Raw genomic sequence first — 23,298 nt, 5'->3', positions numbered from 1 at the left:
GTATCTGCTCTCGGTGTACCTGCTCTCGGTGTATCTGCTCTCGGTGTACCTGCTCTCGGTGTATCTGCTCTCGGTGTACCTGCTCTCGGTGCACCTGCTCTCGGTGTACCAGCTCTCGGTGCACCTGCTCTCGGTGTACCTGCTCTCGGTGTACCGGCTCTCGGTGTACCTGCTCTCGGTGTACCTGCTCTCGGTGTACCTGCTCTTGGTGTACCTGCTCTCGGTGTACCTGCTCTCGGTGTATCTGCTCTCGGTGTACCTGCTCTCGGTGTACCTGCTCTCGGTGTACCTGCTCTCGGTGTATCTGCTCTCGGTGTATCTGCTCTCGGTTTACCTGCTCTCGGTGTACCGGCTCTCGGTGTACCTGCTCTCGGTGTACCTGCTCTCGGTGTACCTGCTCTCGGTGTACCTGCTCTCGGTGTACCTGCTCTCGGTGTATCGGCTATCGGTGCACCTGCTCTCGGTGTATCTGCTCTCGGTGTACCTGCTCTCGGTGTACCTGCTCTCGGTGTACCTGCTCTCGGTGTACCTGCTCTCGGTGTACCTGCTCTCGGTGTATCTGAACAAACAAAGAACAAAGAAATGTACAGCACAGGAACAGGCCCTTCGGCCCTCCAAGCCCGTGCCGACCATACTGCCCGACTAAACTACAATCTTCTACACTTCCTGGGTGCGTATCCTTCTATTCCCATCCTATTCATGTATTTGTCAAGATGCCCCTTAAATGTCCCTATCGTCCCTGCTTCCACCACCTCCTCCGGTAGCGAGTTCCAGGCACCCACTACCCTCTGCGTAAAAAACTTGCCTCGTACATCTACTCTAAACCTTGCCCCTCTCACCTTAAACCTATGGCCCCTAGTAATTGACCCCTCTACCCTGGGGAAAAGCCTCTGACTATCCACTCTGTCTATGCCCCTCATAATTTTGTATACCTCTCTCGGTTTATCTGCTCTCGGTGTATCTGCTCTCGGTTTATCGGCTCTCGGTGTATCTGCTCTCGGTGTATCGGCTCTCGGTGTATCGGCTATCGGTGTATCTGCTCTCGGTTTATCGGCTCTCGGTGTATCTGCTCTCGGTGTATCTGCTCTCGGTGTACCTGCTCTCGGTGTACCTGCTCTCGGTGTACCTGCTCTCGGTGCACCTGCTCTCGGTGCACCTGCTCTCGGTGCACCTGCTCTCGGTGTACCTGCTCTCGGTGTACCTGCTCTCGGTGTATCTGCTCTTGGTGTACCTGCTCTCGGTGTACCTGCTCTCGGTGTACCTGCTCTCGGAGTACCTGCTCTCGGTGTACCTGCTCTCGGTGTATCTGCTCTCGGTGTACCTGCTCTCGGTGTACCTGCTCTCGGTGTACCTGCTCTCGGTGCATCTGCTCTCGGTGCACCTGCTCTCGGTGTACCTGCTCTCGGCGTACCTGCTCTCGGCGTATCTGCTCTCGGCGTATCTGCTCTCGGTGTACCTGCTCTCGGTGTACCTGCTCTCGGTGTACCTGCTCTCGGTGTACCTGCTCTCGGTGTACCTGCTCTCGGTGTACCTGCTCTCGGTGTACCTGCTCTCGGTGTACCTGCTCTCGGTGTATCTGCTCTCGGTGTATCTGCTCTCGGTGTACCTGCTCTCGGTGTACCTGCTCTCGGTGTACCTGCTCTCGGTGTACCTGCTCTCGGTGTATCTGCTCTCGGTGTATCTGCTCTCGGTGTACCTGCTCTCGGTGTACCTGCTCTCGGTGTACCTGCTCTCGGTGTACCTGCGCCCGGTGTATCTGCGCCCGGTGTATCTGCTCTCGGTGTACCTGCGCCCGGTGTATCTGCGCGTTTGTATTCTCACCTCTTGCTTTATCTCCAGTTTATATTTCACCACATCACCAACAGCGTTTGGAAGTTTCTGTGTCCATTGGAGGATGAAGGTGTAGAGATTGCCTTTCTGCATTCTCACTGGGCTCGGAGTATCATAATAAAATTCTGGTTCATAAGCTCGACCTAAGGGCAGAGAATGAGGAACCCCATTAAAGAGAGCATTTGTCCCGGATTCCCACTGCGAGCCCCCCTCAACATCTGAAGGAAAAATCCCGAAACACCGCGACAACGCACAGAACCCCCCACGATCGCCCACTTACTCCCCAGTAATGAAGCCGCTGCAATACCATCCAGGACAAAACAGCCCCGCTTGATTGCTCCCCTTCCACAAACATTCACTCCCTCCACCACCGACACACAGTGACAGCCGTGTGCACCATCTACAGGATACACTGCAGTAACTCACCAAGGTTCCTTAGACAGCACCTTCCACCCCACGATCACTGCCATCTCGCAGGACAAGAGCAGCAGATACCTGGGAACCCCACCCCCTGGAGGATACCTCGGAACCCCACCACCTGGAGGTTCCCCTCCCAGTCACTCACCACCCTGACTGGGAAATATATCGCCGTTCCTTCACTGTCGCTGGGGCAACATCCTGGAACTCCCTCCCTAACAGCACGGTGGGTGCACCAACAACTCAAGGAGATTGTTAAATAGGTTAAGAGCCCGTGGTGTTAAGGGTAAGATCCTGGCATGGATAGAGGATTGGCTGACTGGCAGAAGGCAGAGAGTGGGGATAAAGGGGTCTTATTCAGGATGGCAGCCGGTGACTAGTGGTGTGCCTCAGGGGTCTGTGCTGGGACCACAACTTTTCACAATATACATTAATGATCTGGAAGAAGGAACTGAAGGCACTGTTGCTAAGTTTGCAGATGATGCAAAGATCTGTCGAGGGACAGATAGTATTGAACAAAGAACAAAGAAAATTACAGCACAGGAACAGGCCCTTCGGCCCTCCCAGCCTGCGCCGATCCAAATCCTTTATCTAAACCTGTCACCTATTTTCCAAGGATCTACTTCCCTCTGTTCCCCGCCCGTTCATATATCTGTCTAGATGCATCTTGAATGATGCTATCGTGCCCGCCTCTACCACCTCCGCTGGCAAAGCGTTCCAGGCCCCCACCACCCTCTGCGTAAAAAACTTTCCACGCACATCTCCCTTAAACTTTCCCCCTCTCACCTTGACATCGTGACCCCTTGTAATTGACACCCCCACTCTTGGAAAAAGCTTGTTGCTATTGAGGAAGCAAGGGGGCTGCAGAAGGACTTGGACAAGCTAGGAGAGCGGGCAATGAAGTGGCAGATGGAATACAATGTGGAAAAGTGTGAGGTTACACACTTTGGAAGGAGGAATTTAGGCACAGAATATTTTCTAAATGGGGAGATGCTTCGGAAATCAGAAGCACAAAGGGACTTGGGAGTCCTTGTTCACGATCCTCGAAAGGTTAATGTGCAGGTTCAGTCGGCAGTTAAGAAGGCAAATGCAATGTTAGCATTCATGTCGAGAGGGCTAGAATACAAGACCAGGGATGTACTTCTGAGGCTGTATAAGGCTCTGGTCAGACCCCATTTGGAATATTGAGAGCAGTTTTGGGCCCCGTATCTAAGGAAGGATGTGCTGGCCTTGGAAAGGGTCCAGAGGAGGTTCACAAGAATGATCCCTGGAATGAAGAACTTGTCATATGAGGAACGGTTGAGGACTCTGGGTCTGTACTTGTTGGAGTTTAGAAGGATGAGGGAGGGTCTTATTGAAACTTACAGGATACTGCGAGGCCTGGATAGAGTGGACGTGGAGAGAATGTTTCCACTTGTAGGAAAAACTAGAACCAGAGGACACTATCTCAGACTAAAGGGACAATCCTTTCAAACAGAGATGAGGAGGAATTTCTTCAGCCAGAGGGGGGTGAATCTGGGGAACTCTTTGCCGCAGAAGGCTGTGGAGGCCAAATCACTGAGTGTCTTTAAGACAGAGATAGATAGGTTCTTGATCAATAAGGGGGTCAGGGGTTAGGGGGAGAAGGCAGGAGAATGGAGATGAGAAAATATCAGCCATGAGTGAATGGCGGAGTGGATTCGATGGGCCGAGTGGCCTAATTCTGCTCCTGTGTCTTATGGTTTAATGTCTTAAGAGACAGAGATACAAAGAGAGACAGAGATACAAAGAGAGGGACAGAGGGAGAGAAGGTGGGTCGGGTAGATAGAGAGAGAGGGACAGAGAGAGAGAGAAATATGGACAGAGAGCGAGGTACACAAAGGGAGACAGAGAGAGGGGTGGGTGGGGCAGATAGGGAGAGAGATATATGGACAGAGAGAGATACACAGAGAGGGACAGAGAGAGAGATACACAAAGGGAGACAGAGAGAGAGGGGTGGGTGGGGCAGATAGGGAGAGAGAGGGGTAGAGCTGGAAAGGTTATCGGAGGAGATGGTGTGTGGAGGGTGATGGTTTCAGTCTCTGTGCTGTGGGAGTTGCTGTACTCTGTGCAGTTTGTTCATCCTGAGGTACTGACCGAGAGTGAGAGAGTATTTAAAACCTCACTGACGCGTTGTTTGGCGTTAAAACTTCTGACTCTTATTTGAATGGATTTCAGTGAATTGCCAGATGAGGCTGAAGCTCGATTCCCATTTAAACGTCCTCATTGAGAGGAAGCTCACACGATCGGGAACATTGTGCCTGAGCCGCTTCCTGTGATTACAGATGTAGGGGGAGATGTGGGGGGTGGGAAGTACGTTTCCAGGCGACGTGAAGGTTGGCAGGATGGTTACTGGTCAAGGTGATCGGCTGCAGGAGGATGTCGGTCGATTGGGCAGATAGAATTTAATCCTGGAAATGCTCATACATCCAGTCTCTGAGGCTTGCGTCTGATCCTGGTCGGCCGCCGGAGAGGTGGCGGAGGGGATGACGGTGTCTTGACAGGCGAGTGGGAGGCACGATGGCGGCCTCGTGGTTCAAGGTGTCTGGAGGTGGCAATTCGACATGTGGAAATGGAGGGGAAAGTGGTTGTGGGCAAGCAACTTCTCGCAGTGCCCTTCGATTCCTTCGCACCATGGAGCCATCAGCAATACGTATGACATAGGATCTGGTCTGTCGAACAATGACAGCCAGAGCAGACCACCCACCATCCTGATTAAGCACATGCCGCAAAATGCCAGCTTGGCACCATAGCAGCGCCAGGCTGGCAAGCAGCGGGGGTTCCCCAACCTGTGCAGCTGGTGGGCCCTCCAACCCCCTTGGAGACCCCCCACGAGTGCCGTTGTGTCTGATACCCCTTCTGTGGGGACCAGTACCGTTGAATCCCAAAGCCTCAGGGATCTCGGCAATCTGCACAGTGAGGCTTACTGCCTCTCTCTAACAAGCAGCTTTGCCAAAAAGTGACCCCGCCCATTGTGGGTCGGATGAGCCTTGCAAAGCCTCACGGGATCGCGTTGAACCTGGCTGGGGTTGCGAGCCGGGGGGGATCCCGGGAGCGGAATCTCCCGGATTTCACTGGCCACGCTGCGCCGCGGCGAGCTGCTGTTCCGGGCTAGAGGAGCCGCAGGATCGCGCCCAGAGATTTTGTTTAGCACGGGGGAGCTGAACCCCGAGATCGGGCCGCCATTTTGAAAGTGAGTTCCGAACTCTAAGTGGGTCCCCCACACCCCCCACCCATGGGTAATGTCACCCCCCCATACACAGGTTCACTACCCCACGTGAGGGCACCCCCCCCCCCGCAATGGGTCACAGGACCCCTATGCTCACTCAGAGACCCCCCCTCTTCCCAGAATTCCAGAGAGGTCCCAACTTACCTCCCCAGCACACACTTCAACCCCCCCCCCACCCTCCTTTCATAGGCATGGCCCCCCCCAGGCCCTGACCCTTGGCAGTGGCACCCTGACCGCTGGGCACCCTTTTAATAGCACCCTGGCACCCAGGCAGTGCTTCTGCTGACTTGGAGTGTGACATGGGCACCTTGGCAGTGCCAGGTGGCAGTGCTAAGGTGCCTGCATCCAGGGGATAGGCCAGGGGGCCAGCCTGCACAATCCCAGACCATCCAGGGGTCTCCGATAGCCCGGGAAACCCTCCTGGGTACCGTTCCGCCTGGTCCACATTTGTGACAGGTTCAAGAGGAGCTGAATGGGCCTCCACCTGTTCCTGTGTAACAGGCTCGAGGGGCTGAATGGGCCTCCTCCTGTTCCTGTGTAACAGGCTCGAGGGGCTGAATAGGCCTCCACCTGTTCCTGTGTAACAGACTCGAGGGGCTGAATAGGCCTCCTCCTGTTCCTGTGTAACAGGCTGGAGGGGCTGAATGGGGCCTCCTCCTGTTCCTGTGTAACTGGCGGAAGAGGGGCTGAACGGACTTCTCCTGTTCCTGTGTAACAGGCTGGAGAGGGGCTGAATGGGGCCTCCTCCTGTTCCTGTGTAACTGGCGGAAGAGCGGCTGAATGGGCCTCCTCCTGTTCCTGTGTAACAGGCTGGAGAGGGGCTGAATGGCCCTCCTCCTGTTCCTGTGTAACAGGCTCGAGGAGGGGGCTGAATGGGGCCTCCTCCTGTTCCTGTGTAACAGGCTCGAGGAGGGGGCTGAATGGGGCCTCCTCCTGTTCCTGTGGAGCAGGCTGGAGAGGGGCTGAATGGCCTTCCTCCTGTTCCTGTGTAACAGGCTCGAGGAGGGGGCTGAATGGGCCTCCTCCTGTTCCTGTGTAACAGGCTGGAGAAGGGGCTGAACGGGCCACCTCCTGTTCCTGTGTAACAGGCCAGAGTGGCTGAATGGGCCTCCTCCTGTTCCTGTGTAACAGACTCGAGGGGCTGAATGGGCCTCCTCCTGTTCCTGTGTAACAGGCTGGAGAGGGGCTGAATGGCCCTCCTCCTGTTCCTGTGTAACAGGCTCGAGGAGGGGGCTGAATGGGGCCTCCTCCTGTTCCTGTGTAACAGGCTCGAGGAGGGGGCTGAATGGGCCTCCTCCTGTTCCTGTGTAACAGGCTGGAGAAGGGGCTGAATGGGCCACCTCCTGTTCCTGTGTAACAGGCCAGAGTGGCTGAATGGGCCTCCTCCTGTTCCTGTGTAACAGGCGGAAGAGGGGCTGAATGGGCCTCCTCCTGTTCCTGGGTAACAGGCTGGAGAGGGGCTGAATGGGCCTCCTCCTGTTCCTGGGTAACAGGCTGGAGAAGAGGCTGAATGGGGCCTCCTCCTGTTCCTGTGTAACAGGCTGGAGAAGGGGCTGAATGGGCCACCTCCTGTTCCTGTGTAACAGGCTCGAGGGGCTGAATGGGCCTCCTCCTGTTCCTGTGTAACAGGCTGGAGAGGGGCTGAATGGGCCTCCTCCTGTTCCTGTGTAACAGGCTGGAGAAGGGGCTGAATGGGCCACCTCCTGTTCCTGTGTAACAGGCCAGAGTGGCTGAATGGGCCTCCTCCTGTTCCTGTGTAACAGACTCGAGGGGCTGAATGGGCCTCCTCCTGTTCCTGTGTAACAGGCTCGAGGGGCTGAATGGGCCTCCTCCTGTTCCTGTGTAACAGGCTCGAGGGGCTGAATGGGCCTCCTCCTGTTCCTGTGTAACAGGCTCGAGGGGCCGAATGGGCCTCCTCCTGTTCCTGTGTAACAGACTCGAGGGGCTGAATGGCCTCCTCCTGTTCCTGTGGTTGAGTCGCTGGATCGACCGTTGACTGTTGACCGTTCTGTGTGTTCCAGGGTCACTGAATGTTGTGGTTCGGGCTCTGGGAGTGCGGCCTGTGGAGACCCAGGTGTGGACACTGAGCGGTAACCAGGCCGAGAGATGGCAGCAAGGAAATGTGACCATTAATCCTGAGGGGCCCTTCCAGGTGAGGAGTGGGGAGGGGCGAGGTGGAGCCCCCAGTGGTGAGGGAGAAGCAGGAGATAGGGAGGGAAGAGGTGTGGGAGGGGGAGTGATAGGGAGAGGCAGAGGAGGGGGAGTGAGGGTGTGGGAGGTGGAGGAAGGCAGATGAGGGTAAGGGAGGGGGGGTGGAGGAGGGAGAGTGAGGGTAAGGGAGGCGAGGGTGAGGGAGGTGAGGAGTGGGTGAGGGGTGATGAGGGTGAGGGAGGTGAGGGGGTGATGAGGGTGAGGGAGGTGAGGGGTGGGTGAGGGGTGGGTGAGGGAGGCGAGGGGTGATGAGGGTGAGGGGTGATGAGGGTGAGGGGGGGTGAGGGTGAGGGGGGTGAGGGGTGATGAGGGAGGTGATGGAGGTGAGGGGTGATGAGGGTGAGGGAGGTGACGGTGAGGGAGGGGGGTAGAGGAGGGAGAGTGAGGAAGGGAGGTGAGGGGATGGGGGAGATGAGGGTGAGGGGGGTGAGGGGTGATGAGGGTGAGGGGTGATGAGGGTAAGGGGGTGAGGGTAAGGAAGGTGAGGGGGTGATGGGGGTGAGGGGGTGAGGGTGAGGGGGTGAAGGGTGATGAGGAGGGTGAGGGGTGATGAGGGTGAGGGGGGTGAGGGTGAGGGGGGTGAGGGTGAGGGGAGTGAGGGGTCGAGGGAGACAAGGATGATGGTGTGGGGGCGGGGGTGTGAGGGGAGGGGAGTGGACGGTGATGAGGGTGAGGGGTTGAGGGTGAGGGGAGTGAGGGGTGATGAGGGTGAGGGGGGTGAGGTGTGATGAGGGTGGGGGGTGAGGTGTGATGAGGGTGAGGGGTGATGAGGGTGAGGGGGTGATGGGGTGAGGGTGAGGGGATGTGAGGGTGAGGGGGTGAGGGGTGATGAGGGTGAGGGAGGTGAGGGTGAGGGGCTGAGGGCGAGGGGTGATGAGGGTGAGGGGTGATGATGGTGAGGGGTGATGAGGGTGAGGGGTGATGAGGGTGAGGGGTGATGAGGGTGAGGGGTTATGAGGGTGAGGGGTGATGAGGGTGAGGGGTCATGAGGGTGAGGGGTGATGAGGGTGAGGGATGATGAGTTTGAGGGGTGATGGGGGTGAGGGGGTGAGGGTGAGGGAGGTGAGGGTGAGGGGTGATAAGGGTGAGGGGTGATGAGGGTGAGGGTGAGGGGGTGAGGGGGTGAGGGGGTGAGATGGTGAGGGTGAGGGGGTGAGGGGTGGTGAGGGTGAGGGGTGATGTGGGTGAGGGGGTCAGGGTGAGGGGGGTGAGGGGGTCAGGGTGAGGGGGTGAGGGAGGTGAGAGTGAGGAGCTGAGGGGTGATGAGGGTGAGGGGGGCGGTAGGAGACAGAGGGTGATGACAGACTGTAGTGACGGGAAGCCAGTGGGGGTAGGACAGGGACCAGCGCTGGGCCCCCTGTTACAGGAAGTACACAGGTGACTATGTGAGGCTGGGACCAGAGAGTTTGTGGATGACACACAGATTGGCCGGGTGGGTAACAGTGAGGCTGAGAGACTTGGGCTCCAGGGAGATACAGGAGCGATGGTCAAATAGCAGAAAGCATTTTTACCCAGAGGGAGGTGAGGGTCTGGAACGCGCTGCCTGGGAGGGGGGTAGAGGCGGGTCACCTCACAGCCTTGAACAAGTACCTGGGTCAGCACTTGGCCCGTCAGAACATTCCAGGCTACGGGAGAAGAGCTGGCAAGTGGGGTTAGGTAGACAGGTCGGGGCCTCTCATGGGACAGTGCAGACTCGATGGGCCGAACGGCCTCTTCTGCACTGTCGGATTCTGTGATGTGACGGGATGTTCTGTATTTCTCGGTGTGACGGGACGTTCTGTATTTCTCGGTGTGACGGGACGTTCTGTATTTCTCGGTGTGACGGGACGTTCTGTATTTCTCGGTGTGACGGGACGTTCTGTATTTCTCGGTGTGACGGGACGTTCTGTATTTCTCGGTGTGACGGGACGTTCTGTATTTCTCGGTGTGACGGGACGTTCTGTGTTTCTCGGTGTGACGGGACGTTCTGTATTTCTCGGTGTGACGGGACGTTCTGTATTTCTCGGTGTGACGGGACGTTCTGCATTTCTCGGTGTGACGGGACGTTCTGCATTTCTCGGTGTGACGGGACGTTCTGTATTTCTCGGTGTGACGGCTCGTTCTGTATTTCTCGGTGTGACGGCTCGTTCTGTATTTCTCGGTGTGACGGCTCGTTCTGTATTTCTCGGTGTGACGGGACGTTCTGTATTTCTCGGTGTGACGGCTCGTTCTGTATTTCTCGGTGTGACGGGACGTTCTGTATTTCTCGGTGTGACGGGACGTTCTGTATTTCTCGGTGTGACGGGGCGTTCTGTATTTCTCGGTGTGACGGGACGTTCTGTATTTCTCGGTGTGACGGGACGTTCTGTATTTCTCGGTGTGACGGGACGTTCTGTATTTCTCGGTGTGACGGGACGTTCTGTATTTCTCGGTGTGACGGGACGTTCTGTATTTCTCGGTGTGACGGGACGTTCTGTATTTCTCGGTGTGACGGGACGTTCTGCATTTCTCGGTGTGACGGGACGTTCTGTATTTCTCGGTGTGACGGCTCGTTCTGTATTTCTCGGTGTGACGGCTCGTTCTGTATTTCTCGGTGTGACGGCTCGTTCTGTATTTCTCGGTGTGACGGGACGTTCTGTATTTCTCAGTGTGACGGGACGTTCTGTATTTCTCGGTGTGACGGGGCGTTCTGTATTTCTCGGTGTGACGGGACGTTCTGTATTTCTCGGTGTGACGGGACGTTCTGTATTTCTCGGTGTGTCGGGACGTTCTGTATTTCTCGGTGTGACGGGACGTTCTGTATTTCTCGGTGTGACGGGACGTTCTGTATTTCTCGGTGTGACGGGACGTTCTGCATTTCTCGGTGTGACGGGACGTTCTGTATTTCTCGGTGTGACGGCTCGTTCTGTATTTCTCGGTGTGACGGCTCGTTCTGTATTTCTCGGTGTGACGGGACGTTCTGTATTTCTCGGTGTGACGGGACGTTCTGTATTTCTCGGTGTGACGGGGCGTTCTGTATTTCTCGGTGTGACGGGACGTTCTGTATTTCTCGGTGTGACGGGACGTTCTGTGTATCTCGGTGTGACGGAACGTTCTGTATTTCTCGGTGTGACGGGACGTTCTGTATTTCTCGGTGTGACGGGACGTTCTGTATTTCTCGGTGTGACGGGACGTTCTGTGTATCTCGGTGTGACGGAACGTTCTGTATTTCTCGGTGTGACGGCTCGTTCTGTATTTCTCGGTGTGACGGGACGTTCTGTATTTCTCGGTGTGACGGCTCGTTCTGTATTTCTCGGTGTGACGGGACGTTCTGTATTTCTCGGTGTGACGGGACGTTCTGTATTTCTCGGTGTGACGGGACGTTCTGTATTTCTCGGTGTGACGGGACGTTCTGTATTTCTCGGTGTGACGGGACGTTCTGTATTTCTCGGTGTGACGGGACGTTCTGTATTTCTCGGTGTGACGGGACGTTCTGTATTTCTCGGTGTGACGGGACGTTCTGTATTTCTCGGTGTGACGGGACGTTCTGTATTTCTCGGTGTGACGGCTCGTTCTGTATTTCTCGGTGTGACGGGACGTTCTGTATTTCTCGGTGTGACGGGACGTTCTGTATTTCTCGGTGTGACGGCTCGTTCTGTATTTCTCGGTGTGACGGGACGTTCTGTATTTCTCGGTGTGACGGGACGTTCTGTATTTCTCGGTGTGACGGGACGTTCTGTATTTCTCGGTGTGACGGAACGTTCTGTATTTCTCGGTGTGACGGGACGTTCTGTATTTCTCGGTGTGACGGGACGTTCTGTATTTCTCGGTGTGACGGGACGTTCTGTATTTCTCGGTGTGAAGGGACGTTCTGTATTTCTCGGTGTGACGGGACGTTCTGTATTTCTCGGTGTGACGGGACGTTCTGTATTTCTCGGTGTGACGGCTCGTTCTGTATTTCTCGGTGTGACGGGACGTTCTGTATTTCTCGGTGTGACGGGACGTTCTGTATTTCTCGGTGTGACGGGACGTTCTGTATTTCTCGGTGTGACGGGACGTTCTGTGTTTCTCGGTGTGACGGGACGTTCTGTATTTCTCGGTGTGACGGCTCGTTCTGTATTTCTCGGTGTGACGGGACGTTCTGTATTTCTCGGTGTGACGGGACGTTCTGTATTTCTCGGTGTGACGGGACGTTCTGTATTTCTCGGTGTGACGGCTCGTTCTGTATTTCTCGGTGTGACGGGACGTTCTGTATTTTTCGGAGTGACGGGACGTTCTGTATTTCTCGGTGTGACGGGACGTTCTGTATTTCTCGGTGTGACGGGACGTTCTGTATTTCTCGGTGTGACGGGACGTTCTGTATTTCTCGGTGTGACGGGACGTTCTGTATTTCTCGGTGTGACGGCTCGTTCTGTATTTCTCGGTGTGACGGGACGTTCTGTATTTCTCGGTGTGACGGGACGTCCTGTATTTCTCGTTGTGACGGCTCGTTCTGTATTTCTCGGTGTGACGGGACGTTCTGTATTTCTCGGTGTGACGGGACGTTCTGTATTTCTCGGTGTGACGGGACGTTCTGTATTTCTCGGTGTGACGGGACGTTCTGTATTTCTCGGTGTGACGGGACGTTCTGTATTTCTCGGTGTGACGGGACGTTCTGTATTTCTCGGTGTGACGGGACGTTCTGTATTTCTCGGAGTGACGGGACGTTCTGTATTTCTCGGTGTGACGGCTCGTTCTGTATTTCTCGGTGTGACGGGACGTTCTGTATTTCTCGGTGTGACGGGACGTTCTGTATTTCTCGGTGTGACGGGACGTTCTGTATTTCTCGGTGTGACGGGACGTTCTGTATTTCTCGGTGTGACGGGACGTTCTGTATTTCTCGGTGTGACGGGACGTTCTGTATTTCTCGGTGTGACGGGACGTTCTGTATTTCTCGGTGTGACGGGACGTTCTGTATTTCTCGGTGTGACGGGACGTTCTGTATTTCTCGGTGTGACGGGACGTTCTGTATTTCTCGGTGTGACGGGACGTTCTGTATTTCTCGGTGTGACGGGACGTTCTGTATTTCTCGGTGTGACGGGGCGTTCTGTATTTCTCGGTGTGACGGGACGTTCTGTGTTTCTCGGTGTGACGGGACGTTCTGTATTTCTCGGTGTGACGGGACGTTCTGTATTTCTCGGTGTGACGGGACGTTCTGTATTTCTCGGTGTGACGGGACGTTCTGTATTTCTCGGTGTGACGGGACGTTCTGTATTTCTCGGTGTGACGGGACGTTCTGTATTTCTCGGTGTGACGGGACGTTCTGTATTTCTCGGTGTGACGGGACGTTCTGTATTTCTCGGTGTGACGGCTCGTTCTGTATTTCTCGGTGTGACGGCTCGTTCTGTATTTCTCGGTGTGACGGGACGTTCTGTATTTCTCGGTGTGACGGCTCATTCTGTATTTCTCGGTGTGACGGCTCGTTCTGTATTTCTCGGTGTGACGGGACGTTCTGTATTTCTCGGTGTGACGGGACGTCCTGTATTTCTCGTTGTGACGGCTCGTTCTGTATTTCTCGGTGTGACGGGACGTTCTGTATTTCTCGGTGTGACGGGACGTTCTGTATTTCTCGGTGTGACGGGACGTTCTGTATTTCTCGGTGTGACGGGACGTTCTGTATTTCTCGGTGTGACGGGACGTTCTGTATTTCTCGGTGTGACGGGACGTTCTGTGTTTCTCGGTGTGACGGGACGTTCTGTATTTCTCGGTGTGACGGGACGTTCTGTATTTCTCGGTGTGACGGCTCGTTCTGTATTTCTCGGTGTGACGGGACGTTCTGTATTTCTCGGTGTGACGGGACGTTCTGTATTTCTCGGTGTGACGGGACGTTCTGTATTTCTCGGTGTGACGGGACGTTCTGTGTTTCTCGGTGTGACGGGACGTTCTGTATTTCTCGGTGTGACGGCTCGTTCTGTATTTCTCGGTGTGACGGGACGTTCTGTATTTCTCGGTGTGACGGGACGTTCTGTATTTCTCGGTGTGACGGGACGTTCTGTATTTCTCGGTGTGACGGGACGTTCTGTATTTCTCGGTGTGACGGGACGTTCTGTATTTCTCGGTGTGACGGGACGTTCTGTATTTCTCGGTGTGACGGGACGTTCTGTATTTCTCGGTGTGACGGGACGTTCTGTATTTCTCGGTGTGACGGGACGTTCTGTATTTCTCGGTGTGACGGGACGTTCTGTATTTCTCGGTGTGACGGGACGTTCTGTATTTCTCGGTGTGACGGGAAGTTCTGTATTTCTCGGTGTGACGGCTCGTTCTGTATTTCTCGGTGTGACGGGACGTTCTGTATTTCTCGGTGTGACGGGACGTTCTGTATTTCTCGGTGTGACGGGACGTTCTGTATTTCTCGGTGTGACGGGACGTTCTGTATTTCTCGGTGTGACGGGACGTTCTGTATTTCTCGGTGTGACGGGACGTTCTGTATTTCTCGGTGTGACGGCTCGTTCTGTATTTCTCGGTGTGACGGGACGTTCTGTATTTCTCGGTGTGACGGGACGTTCTGTATTTCTCGGTGTGACGGGGCGTTCTGTATTTCTCGGTGTGACAGGACGTTCTGTATTTCTCGGTGTGACGGAACGTTCTGTATTTCTCGGTGTGACGGAACGTTCTGTATTTCTCGGTGTGACGGAACGTTCTGTATTTCTCGGTGTGACGGGACGTTCTGTATTTCTCGGTGTGACGGGACGTTCTGTATTTCTCGGTGTGACGGGACGTTCTGTATTTCTCGGTGTGACGGGACGTTCTGTATTTCTCGGTGTGACGGCTCGTTCTGTATTTCTCGGTGTGACGGGACGTTCTGTATTTCTCGGTGTGACGGGACGTTCTGTATTTCTCGGTGTGATGGGACGTTCTGTATTTCTCGGTGTGACGGGACGTTCTGTATTTCTCGGTGTGACGGGACGTTCTGTGTTTCTCGGTGTGACGGCTCGTTCTGTATTTCTCGGTGTGACGGGACGTTCTGTATTTCTCGGTGTGACGGGACGTTCTGTATTTCTCGGTGTGACGGGACGTTCTGTATTTCTCGGTGTGACGGGACGTTCTGTATTTCTCGGTGTGACGGTACGTTCTGTATTTCTCGGTGTGACGGCTCGTTCTGTATTTCTCGGTGTGACGGTGCGTTCTGTATTTCTCGGTGTGACGGGACGTTCTGTATTTCTCGGTGTGACGGGACGTTCTGTATTTCTCGGTGTGACGGGACGTTCTGTATTTCTCGGTGTGACGGCTCGTTCTGTATTTCTCGGTGTGACGGGACGTTCTGTATTTCTCGGTGTGACGGGACGTTCTGTATTTCTCGGTGTGACGGGACGTTCTGTATTTCTCGGTGTGACGGGACGTTCTGTATTTCTCGGTGTGAATGGACGTTCTGTGTTTCTCGGTGTGACGGGACGTTCTGTATTTCTCGGTGTGACGGGACGTTCTGTATTTCTCGGTGTGACGGGACGTTCTGTATTTCTCGGTGTGACGGGACGTTCTGTATTTCTCGGTGTGACGGATCGTTCTGTATTTCTCGGTGTGACGGGACGTTCTGTATTTCTCGGTGTGACGGGACGTTCTGTATTTCTCGGTGTGACGGGACGTTCTGTATTTCTCGGTGTGACGGGACGTTCTGTATTTCTCGGTGTGACGGCTCGTTCTGTATTTCTCGGTGTGACGGGACGTTCTGTATTTCTCGGTGTGACGGGACGTTCTGTATTTCTCGGTGTGACGGGACGTTCTGTATTTCTCGGTGTGACGGGACGTTCTGTATTTCTCGGTGTGACGGCTCGTTCTGTATTTCTCGGTGTGACGGGACGTTCTGTATTTCTCGGTGTGACGGGACGTTCTGTATTTCTCGGTGTGACGGGACCTTCTGTATTTCTCGGTGTGACGGGACGTTCTGTATTTCTCGGTGTGACGGGACGTTCTGTATTGCTCGGTGTGACGGGACGTTCTGTGTTTCTCGGTGTGACGGCTCGTTCTGTATTTCTCGGTGTGACGGGACGTTCTGTATTTCTCGGTGTGACGGGACGTTCTGTATTTCTCGGTGTGACGGGACGTTCTATATTTCTCGGTGTGACGGGACGTTCTGTATTTCTCGGTGTGACGGGACGTTCTGTATTTCTCGGTGTGACGGGACGTTCTGTATTTCTCGGTGTGACGGGACGTTCTGTATTTCTCGGTGTGACGGGACGTTCTGTATTTCTCGGTGTGACGGGACGTTCTGTATTTCTCGGTGTGACGGGACGTTCTGTATTTCTCGGTGTGACGGGACGTTCTGTATTTCTCGGTGTGACGGGACGTTCTGTATTTCTCGGTGTGACGGGACGTTCTGTATTTCTCGGTGTGACGGGACGTTCTGTATTTCTCGGTGTGACGGGACGTTCTGTGTTTCTCGGTGTGACGGCTCGTTCTGTATTTCTCGGTGTGACGGCTCGTTCTGTATTTCTCGGTGTGACGGCTCGTTCTGTATTTCTCGGGGTGACGGGACGTTCTGTATTTCTCGGTGTGACGGCTCGTTCTGTATTTCTCGGTGTGACGGGACGTTCTGTATTTCTCGGTGTGACGGGACGTTCTGTATTTCTCGGTGTGACGGCTCGTTCTGTATTTCTCGGTGTGACGGGACGTTCTGTATTTCTCGGTGTGACGGGACGTTCTGTATTTCTCGGTGTGACGGGACGTTCTGTATTTCTCGGTGTGACGGGACGTTCTGTATTTCTCGGTGTGACGGGACGTTCTGTATTTCTCGGTGTGAGGGGACGTTCTGTATTTCTCGGTGTGACAGGACGTTCTGTATTTCTCGGTGTGACGGAACGTTCTGTATTTCTCGGTGTGACGGCTCGTTCTGTATTTCTCGGTGTGACGGGACGTTCTGTATTTCTCGGTGTGACGGGACGTTCTGTATTTCTCGGTGTGACGGGACGTTCTGTATTTCTCGGTGTGACGGGACGTTCTGTATTTCTCGGTGTGACGGGACGTTCTGTATTTCTCGGTGTGACGGGACGTTCTGTATTTCTCGGTGTGACGGGACGTTCTGTATTTCTCGGTGTGATGGGACGTTCTGTATTTCTCGGTGTGACGGGACGTTCTGTATTTCTCGGTGTGACGGGACGTTCTGTATTTCTCGGTGTGACGGGACGTTCTGTATTTCTCGGTGTGACGGGACGTTCTGTATTTCTCGGTGTGACGGGACGTTCTGTATTTCTCGGTGTGACGGGACGTTCTGTATTTCTCGGTGTGACGGGACGTTCTGTATTTCTCGGTGTGACTGGACGTTCTGTATTTCTCGGTGTGACGGGACGTTCTGTATTTCTCGGTGTGACGGGACGTTCTGTATTTCTCGGTGTGACGGGACGTTCTGTATTTCTCGGTGTGACGGGACGTTCTGTATTTCTCGGTGTGACGGCTCGTTCTGTATTTCTCGGTGTGACGGGACGTTCTGTATTTCTCGGTGTGACGGGACGTTCTGTATTTCTCGGTGTGACGGGACATTCTGTATTTCTCGGTGTGACGGGGCGTTCTGTATTTCTCGGTGTGACGGGACGTTCTGTATTTCTCGGTGTGACGGCTCGTTCTGTATTTCTCGGTGTGACGGGACGTTCTGTATTTCTCGGTGTGACGGGACGTTCTGTATTTCTCGGTGTGACGGGACGTTCTGTATTTCTCGGTGTGACGGGACGTTCTGTGTTTCTCGGTGTGACGGCTCGTTCTGTATTTCTCGGTGTGACGGGACGTTCTGTATTTCTCGGTGTGACGGGATGTTCTGTATTTCTCGGTGTGACGGGACGTTCTGTATTTCTCGGTGTGACGGGACGTTCTGTATTTCTCGGTGTGACGGGACGTTCTGTATTTCTCGGTGTGACGGGACGTTCTGTATTTCTCGGTGTGACGGGACGTTCTGTATTTCTCGGTGTGACTGGACGTTCTGTATTTCTCGGTGTGACGGGACGTTCTGTATTTCTCGGTGTGACGGGACGTTCTGTATTTCTCGGTGTGACGGGACGTTCTGCATTTCTCGGTGTGACGGGACGTTCTGTATTTCTCGGTTTGACGGGACGTTCTGTATTTCTCGGTGTGACGGGACGTTCTGTATTTCTCGGTGTGACGGGACGTTCTGTATTTCTCGGTGTGACGGGACTTTCTGTATTTCTCGGTGTGACGGGACGTTCTGTATTTCTCGGTTTGACGGGACGTTCTGTATTTCTCGGTGTGACGGGACTTTCTGTATTTCTCGGTGTGACGGGACGTTCTGTATTTCTCGGTGTGACGGGACGTTCTGTATTTCTCGGTGTGACGGGACGTTCTGTATTTCTCGGTGTGACGGGACGTTCTGTATTTCTCGGTGTGACGGGACGTTCTGTATTTCTCGGTGTGACGGGGCGTTCTGTATTTCTCGGTGTGACGGGACGTTCTGTATTTCTCGGTGTGACGGGACGTTCTGTATTTCTCGGTGTGACGGGGCGTTCTGTGTTTCTCGGTGTGACGGGCGTTCTGTATTTCTCGGTGTGACGGGACGTTCTGTATTTCTCGGTGTGACGGGACGTTCTGTATTTCTCGGTGTGACGGGCGTTCTGTATTTCTCGGTGTGACGGGACGTTCTGTATTTCTCGGTGTGACGGGACGTTCTGTATTTCTCGGTGTGACGGGACGTTCTGTATTTCTCGGTGTGACGGGACGTTCTGTGTTTCTCGGTGTGACGGGACGTTCTGTATTTCTCGGTGTGACGGGACGTTCTGTATTTCTCGGTGTTCATAGAATTCATAGAATTTACAGTGCAGAAGGAGGCCATTCGGCCCATCGAGTCTGCACCGGCTCTTGGAAAGAGCACCCTACCGAAGCCCACACCTCCACCCTATCCCCATAACCCCTTAACCCAGTAACCACACCCAACACTAAGGGCAATTTTGGACACTAAGGCCAATTTAACATGGCCAATCCACCTAACCTGCACATCTTTGGACTGTGGGAGGAAACCGGAGCACCCGGAGGAAACCCACGCACACACGGGGAGGACGTGCAGACTCCGCACAGACAGTGACCCAAGCCAGGAATCGAACCTGGGACCCTGGAGCTGTGAAGCAATTGTGCTATCCACTATGCTACCGTGCTGCCCCTGTGTGACGGGACGTTCTGTATTTCTCGGTGTGACGGGACGTTCTGTATTTCTCGGTGTGACGGGACGTTCTGTATTTCTCGGTGTGACGGGACGTTCTGTATTTCTCGGTGTGACGGGACGTTCTGTATTTCTCGGTGTGACGGGACGTTCTGTATTTCTCGGTGTGACGGGACGTTCTGTATTTCTCGGTGTGACGGGACGTTCTGTATTTCTCGGTGTGACGGGACGTTCTGTATTTCTCGGTGTGACGGGACGTTCTGTATTTCTCGGTGTGACTGGACGTTCTGTATTTCTCGGTGTGACGGGACGTTCTGTATTTCTCGGTGTGACGGGACGTTCTGTATTTCTCGGTGTGACGGCTCGTTCTGTATTTCTCGGTGTGACGGGGACGTTCTGTATTTCTCGGTGTGACGGGACGTTCTGTATTTCTCGGTGTGACGGGACGTTCTGTATTTCTCGGTGTGACGGGACGTTCTGTCATTCTCGGTGTGACGGGACGTTCTGTATTTCTCGGTGTGACGGGACGTTCTGTATTTCTCGGTGTGACGGGACGTTCTGTATTTCTCGGTGTGACGGGACGTTCTGTATTTCTCGGTGTGACGGGACGTTCTGTATTTCTCGGTGTGGCGGGACGTTCTGTATTTCTCGGTGTGACGGGACGTTCTGTATTTCTCGGTGTGACGGGACGTTCTGTATTTCTCGGTGTGACGGGACGTTCTGTATTTCTCGGTGTGACGGGACGTTCTGTATTTCTCGGTGTGACGGGACGTTCTGTATTTCTCGGTGTGACGGGACGTTCTGTCATTCTCGGTGTGACGGGACGTTCTGTGTTTCTCGGTGTGACGGGACGTTCTGTATTTCTCGGTGTGACGGGACGTTCTGTATTTCTCGGTGTGACGGGACGTTCTGTATTTCTCGGTGTGACGGGACGTTCTGTATTTCTCGGTGTGACGGGACGTTCTGTATTTCTCGGTGTGACGGCTCGTTCTGTATTTCTCGGTGTGACGGGACGTTCTGTATTTCTCGGTGTGACGGGACGTTCTGTGTTTCTCGGTGTGACGGGACGTTCTGTATTTCTCGGTGTGACGGCCCGTTCTGTATTTCTCGGTGTGACGGGACGTTCTGTATTTCTCGGTGTGACGGGACGTTCTGTGTTTCTCGGTGTGACGGGACGTTCTGTATTTCTCGGTGTGACGGCCCGTTCTGTATTTCTCGGTGTGACGGGACGTTCTGTGTTTCTCGGTGTGACGGGACGTTCTGTGTTTCTCGGTGTGACGGGACGTTCTGTATTTCTCGGTGTGACGGGACGTTCTGTATTTCTCGGTGTGACGGCTCGTTCTGTATTTCTCGGTGTGACGGGACGTTCTGTATTTCTCGGTGTGACGGCTCGTTCTGTATTTCTCGGTGTGACGGGACGTTCTGTATTTCTCGGTGTGACGGGACGTTCTGTATTTCTCGGTGTGATGGCTCGTTCTGTATTTCTCGGTGTGACGGGACGTTCTGTATTTCTCGGTGTGACGGGACGTTCTGTATTTCTCGGTGTGACGGCTCGTTCTGTATTTCTCGGTGTGACGGGACGTTCTGTATTTCTCGGTGTGACGGGGCGTTCTGTATTTCTCGGTGTGACGGCTCGTTCTGTATTTCTCGGTGTGACGGGACGTTCTGTATTTCTCGGTGTGACGGGACGTTCTGTATTTCTCGGTGTGACGGCTCGTTCTGTATTTCTCGGTGTGACGGGACGTTCTGTATTTCTCGGTGTGACGGGACGTTCTGTATTTCTCGGTGTGACGGGACGTTCTGTATTTCTCGGTGTGACGGGACGTTCTGTATTTCTCGGTGTGACGGGACGTTCTGTATTTCTCGGTGTGACGGGACGTTCTGTATTTCTCGGTGTGACGGCTCGATCTGTATTTCTCGGTGTGACGGGACGTTCTGTATTTCTCGGTGTGACGGCTCGTTCTGTATTTCTCGGTGTGACGGGACGTTCTGTATTTCTCGGTGTGACGGGACGTTCTGTATTTCTCGGTGTGACGGGACGTTCTGTATTTCTCGGTGTGACGGGACGTTCTGTATTTCTCGGTGTGACGGGACGTTCTGTATTTCTCGGTGTGACGGGACGTTCTGTATTTCTCGGTGTGACGGCTCGTTCTGTATTTCTCGGTGTGACGGGACGTTCTGTATTTCTCGGTGTGACGGGACGTTCTGTATTTCTCGGTGTGACGGGACGTTCTGTATTTCTCGGTGTGACGGGACGTTCTGTATTTCTCGGTGTGACGGGACGTTCTGTATTTCTCGGTGTGACGGGACGTTCTGTGTTTCTCGGTGTGACGGGACGTTCTGTATTTCTCGGTGTGACGGGACGTTCTGTATTTCTCGGTGTGACGGGACGTTCTGTATTTCTCGGTGTGACGGGACGTTCTGTATTTCTCGGTGTGACGGGACGTTCTGTATTTCTCGGTGTGTCGGGACGTTCTGTATTTCTCGGTGTGACGGGACGTTCTGTATTTCTCGGTGTGACGGGACGTTCTGTATTTCTCGGTGTGACGGGACGTTCTGTATTTCTCGGTGTGACGGGACGTTCTGTATTTCTCGGTGTGACGGGACGTTCTGTATTTCTCGGTGTGACGGGACGTTCTGTATTTCTCGGTGTGACGGGACGTTCTGTATTTCTCGGTGTGACGGCTCGTTCTGTATTTCTCGGTGTGACGGGACGTTCTGTATTTCTCGGTGTGACGGGACGTTCTGTATTTCTCGGTGTGACGGGACGTTCTGTATTTCTCGGTGTGACGGGACGTTCTGTATTTCTCGGTGTGACTGGACGTTCTGTATTTCTCGGTGTGACGGGACGTTCTGTATTTCTCGGTTTGACGGGACGTTCTGTATTTCTCGGTGTGACGGGACGTTCTGTATTTCTCGGTGTGACGGGACGTTCTGTATTTCTCGGTGTGACGGGACGTTCTGTATTTCTCGGTGTGACGGGACGTTCTGTATTTCTCGGTGTGACGGGACTTTCTGTATTTCTCGCTGTGATGGGACGTTCTGTATTTCTCGGTGTGACGGGGCGTTCTGTATTTCTCGGTGTGACGGGACGTTCTGTATTTCTCGGTGTGACGGCTCGTTCTGTATTTCTCGGTGTGACGGGACGTTCTGTATTTCTCGGTGTGACGGGACGTTCTGTATTTCTCGGTGTGACGGGACGTTCTGTATTTCTCGGTGTGACGGGACGTTCTGTATTTCTCGGTGTGACGGGACGTTCTGTATTTCTCGGTGTGACTGGACGTTCTGTATTTCTCAGTGTGACGGGACGTTCTGTATTTCTCGGTGTGACGGGACGTTCTGTATTTCTCGGTGTGACGGCTCGTTCTGTATTTCTCGGTGTGACGGGACGTTCTGTATTTCTCGGTGTGACGGGACGTTCTGTGTTTCTCGGTGTGACGGGACGTTCTGTATTTCTCGGTGTGACGGCCCGTTCTGTATTTCTCGGTGTGACGGGACGTTCTGTATTTCTCGGTGTGACGGGACGTTCTGTGTTTCTCGGTGTGACGGGACGTTCTGTATTTCTCGGTGTGACGGCCCGTTCTGTATTTCTCGGTGTGACGGGACGTTCTGTGTTTCTCGGTGTGACGGGACGTTCTGTGTTTCTCGGTGTGACGGGACGTTCTGTATTTCTCGGTGTGACGGGACGTTCTGTATTTCTCGGTGTGACGGCTCGTTCTGTATTTCTCGGTGTGACGGGACGTTCTGTATTTCTCGGTGTGACGGCTCGTTCTGTATTTCTCGGTGTGACGGGACGTTCTGTATTTCTCGGTGTGACGGGACGTTCTGTATTTCTCGGTGTGATGGCTCGTTCTGTATTTCTCGGTGTGACGGGACGTTCTGTATTTCTCGGTGTGACGGGACGTTCTGTATTTCTCGGTGTGACGGCTCGTTCTGTATTTCTCGGTGTGACGGGACGTTCTGTATTTCTCGGTGTGACGGGGCGTTCTGTATTTCTCGGTGTGACGGCTCGTTCTGTATTTCTCGGTGTGACGGGACGTTCTGTATTTCTCGGTGTGACGGGACGTTCTGTATTTCTCGGTGTGACGGCTCGTTCTGTATTTCTCGGTGTGACGGGACGTTCTGTATTTCTCGGTGTGACGGGACGTTCTGTATTTCTCGGTGTGACGGGACGTTCTGTATTTCTCGGTGTGACGGGACGTTCTGTATTTCTCGGTGTGACGGGACGTTCTGTATTTCTCGGTGTGACGGGACGTTCTGTATTTCTCGGTGTGACGGCTCGATCTGTATTTCTCGGTGTGACGGGACGTTCTGTATTTCTCGGTGTGACGGCTCGTTCTGTATTTCTCGGTGTGACGGGACGTTCTGTATTTCTCGGTGTGACGGGACGTTCTGTATTTCTCGGTGTGACGGGACGTTCTGTATTTCTCGGTGTGACGGGACGTTCTGTATTTCTCGGTGTGACGGGACGTTCTGTATTTCTCGGTGTGACGGGACGTTC

General features: G+C 54.0%; 1 protein-coding gene across 1 annotated transcript in view; it reads right to left on the bottom strand.

The window, feature by feature from the left end:
* LOC140411222 (MAM domain-containing glycosylphosphatidylinositol anchor protein 1-like) overlaps window positions 1-23,298 on the bottom strand; it is an 875,194-nt gene that overhangs the window by 197,768 nt on the left and 654,128 nt on the right. The window contains exon 10 of the mRNA XM_072500330.1: window positions 1,822-1,973. Within this exon, the coding sequence (XP_072356431.1) occupies window positions 1,822-1,973 (152 nt within the window). The remainder of the gene's footprint in view (window positions 1-1,821; window positions 1,974-23,298) is intronic.

The sequence above is a fragment of the Scyliorhinus torazame genome, chromosome 4 (genome assembly GCF_047496885.1).
Source record: "Scyliorhinus torazame isolate Kashiwa2021f chromosome 4, sScyTor2.1, whole genome shotgun sequence".
In the NCBI taxonomy this organism is placed as follows: Eukaryota; Metazoa; Chordata; class Chondrichthyes; order Carcharhiniformes; family Scyliorhinidae; genus Scyliorhinus; species Scyliorhinus torazame.
This window is presented reverse-complemented; position numbering and strand designations above follow the sequence as displayed.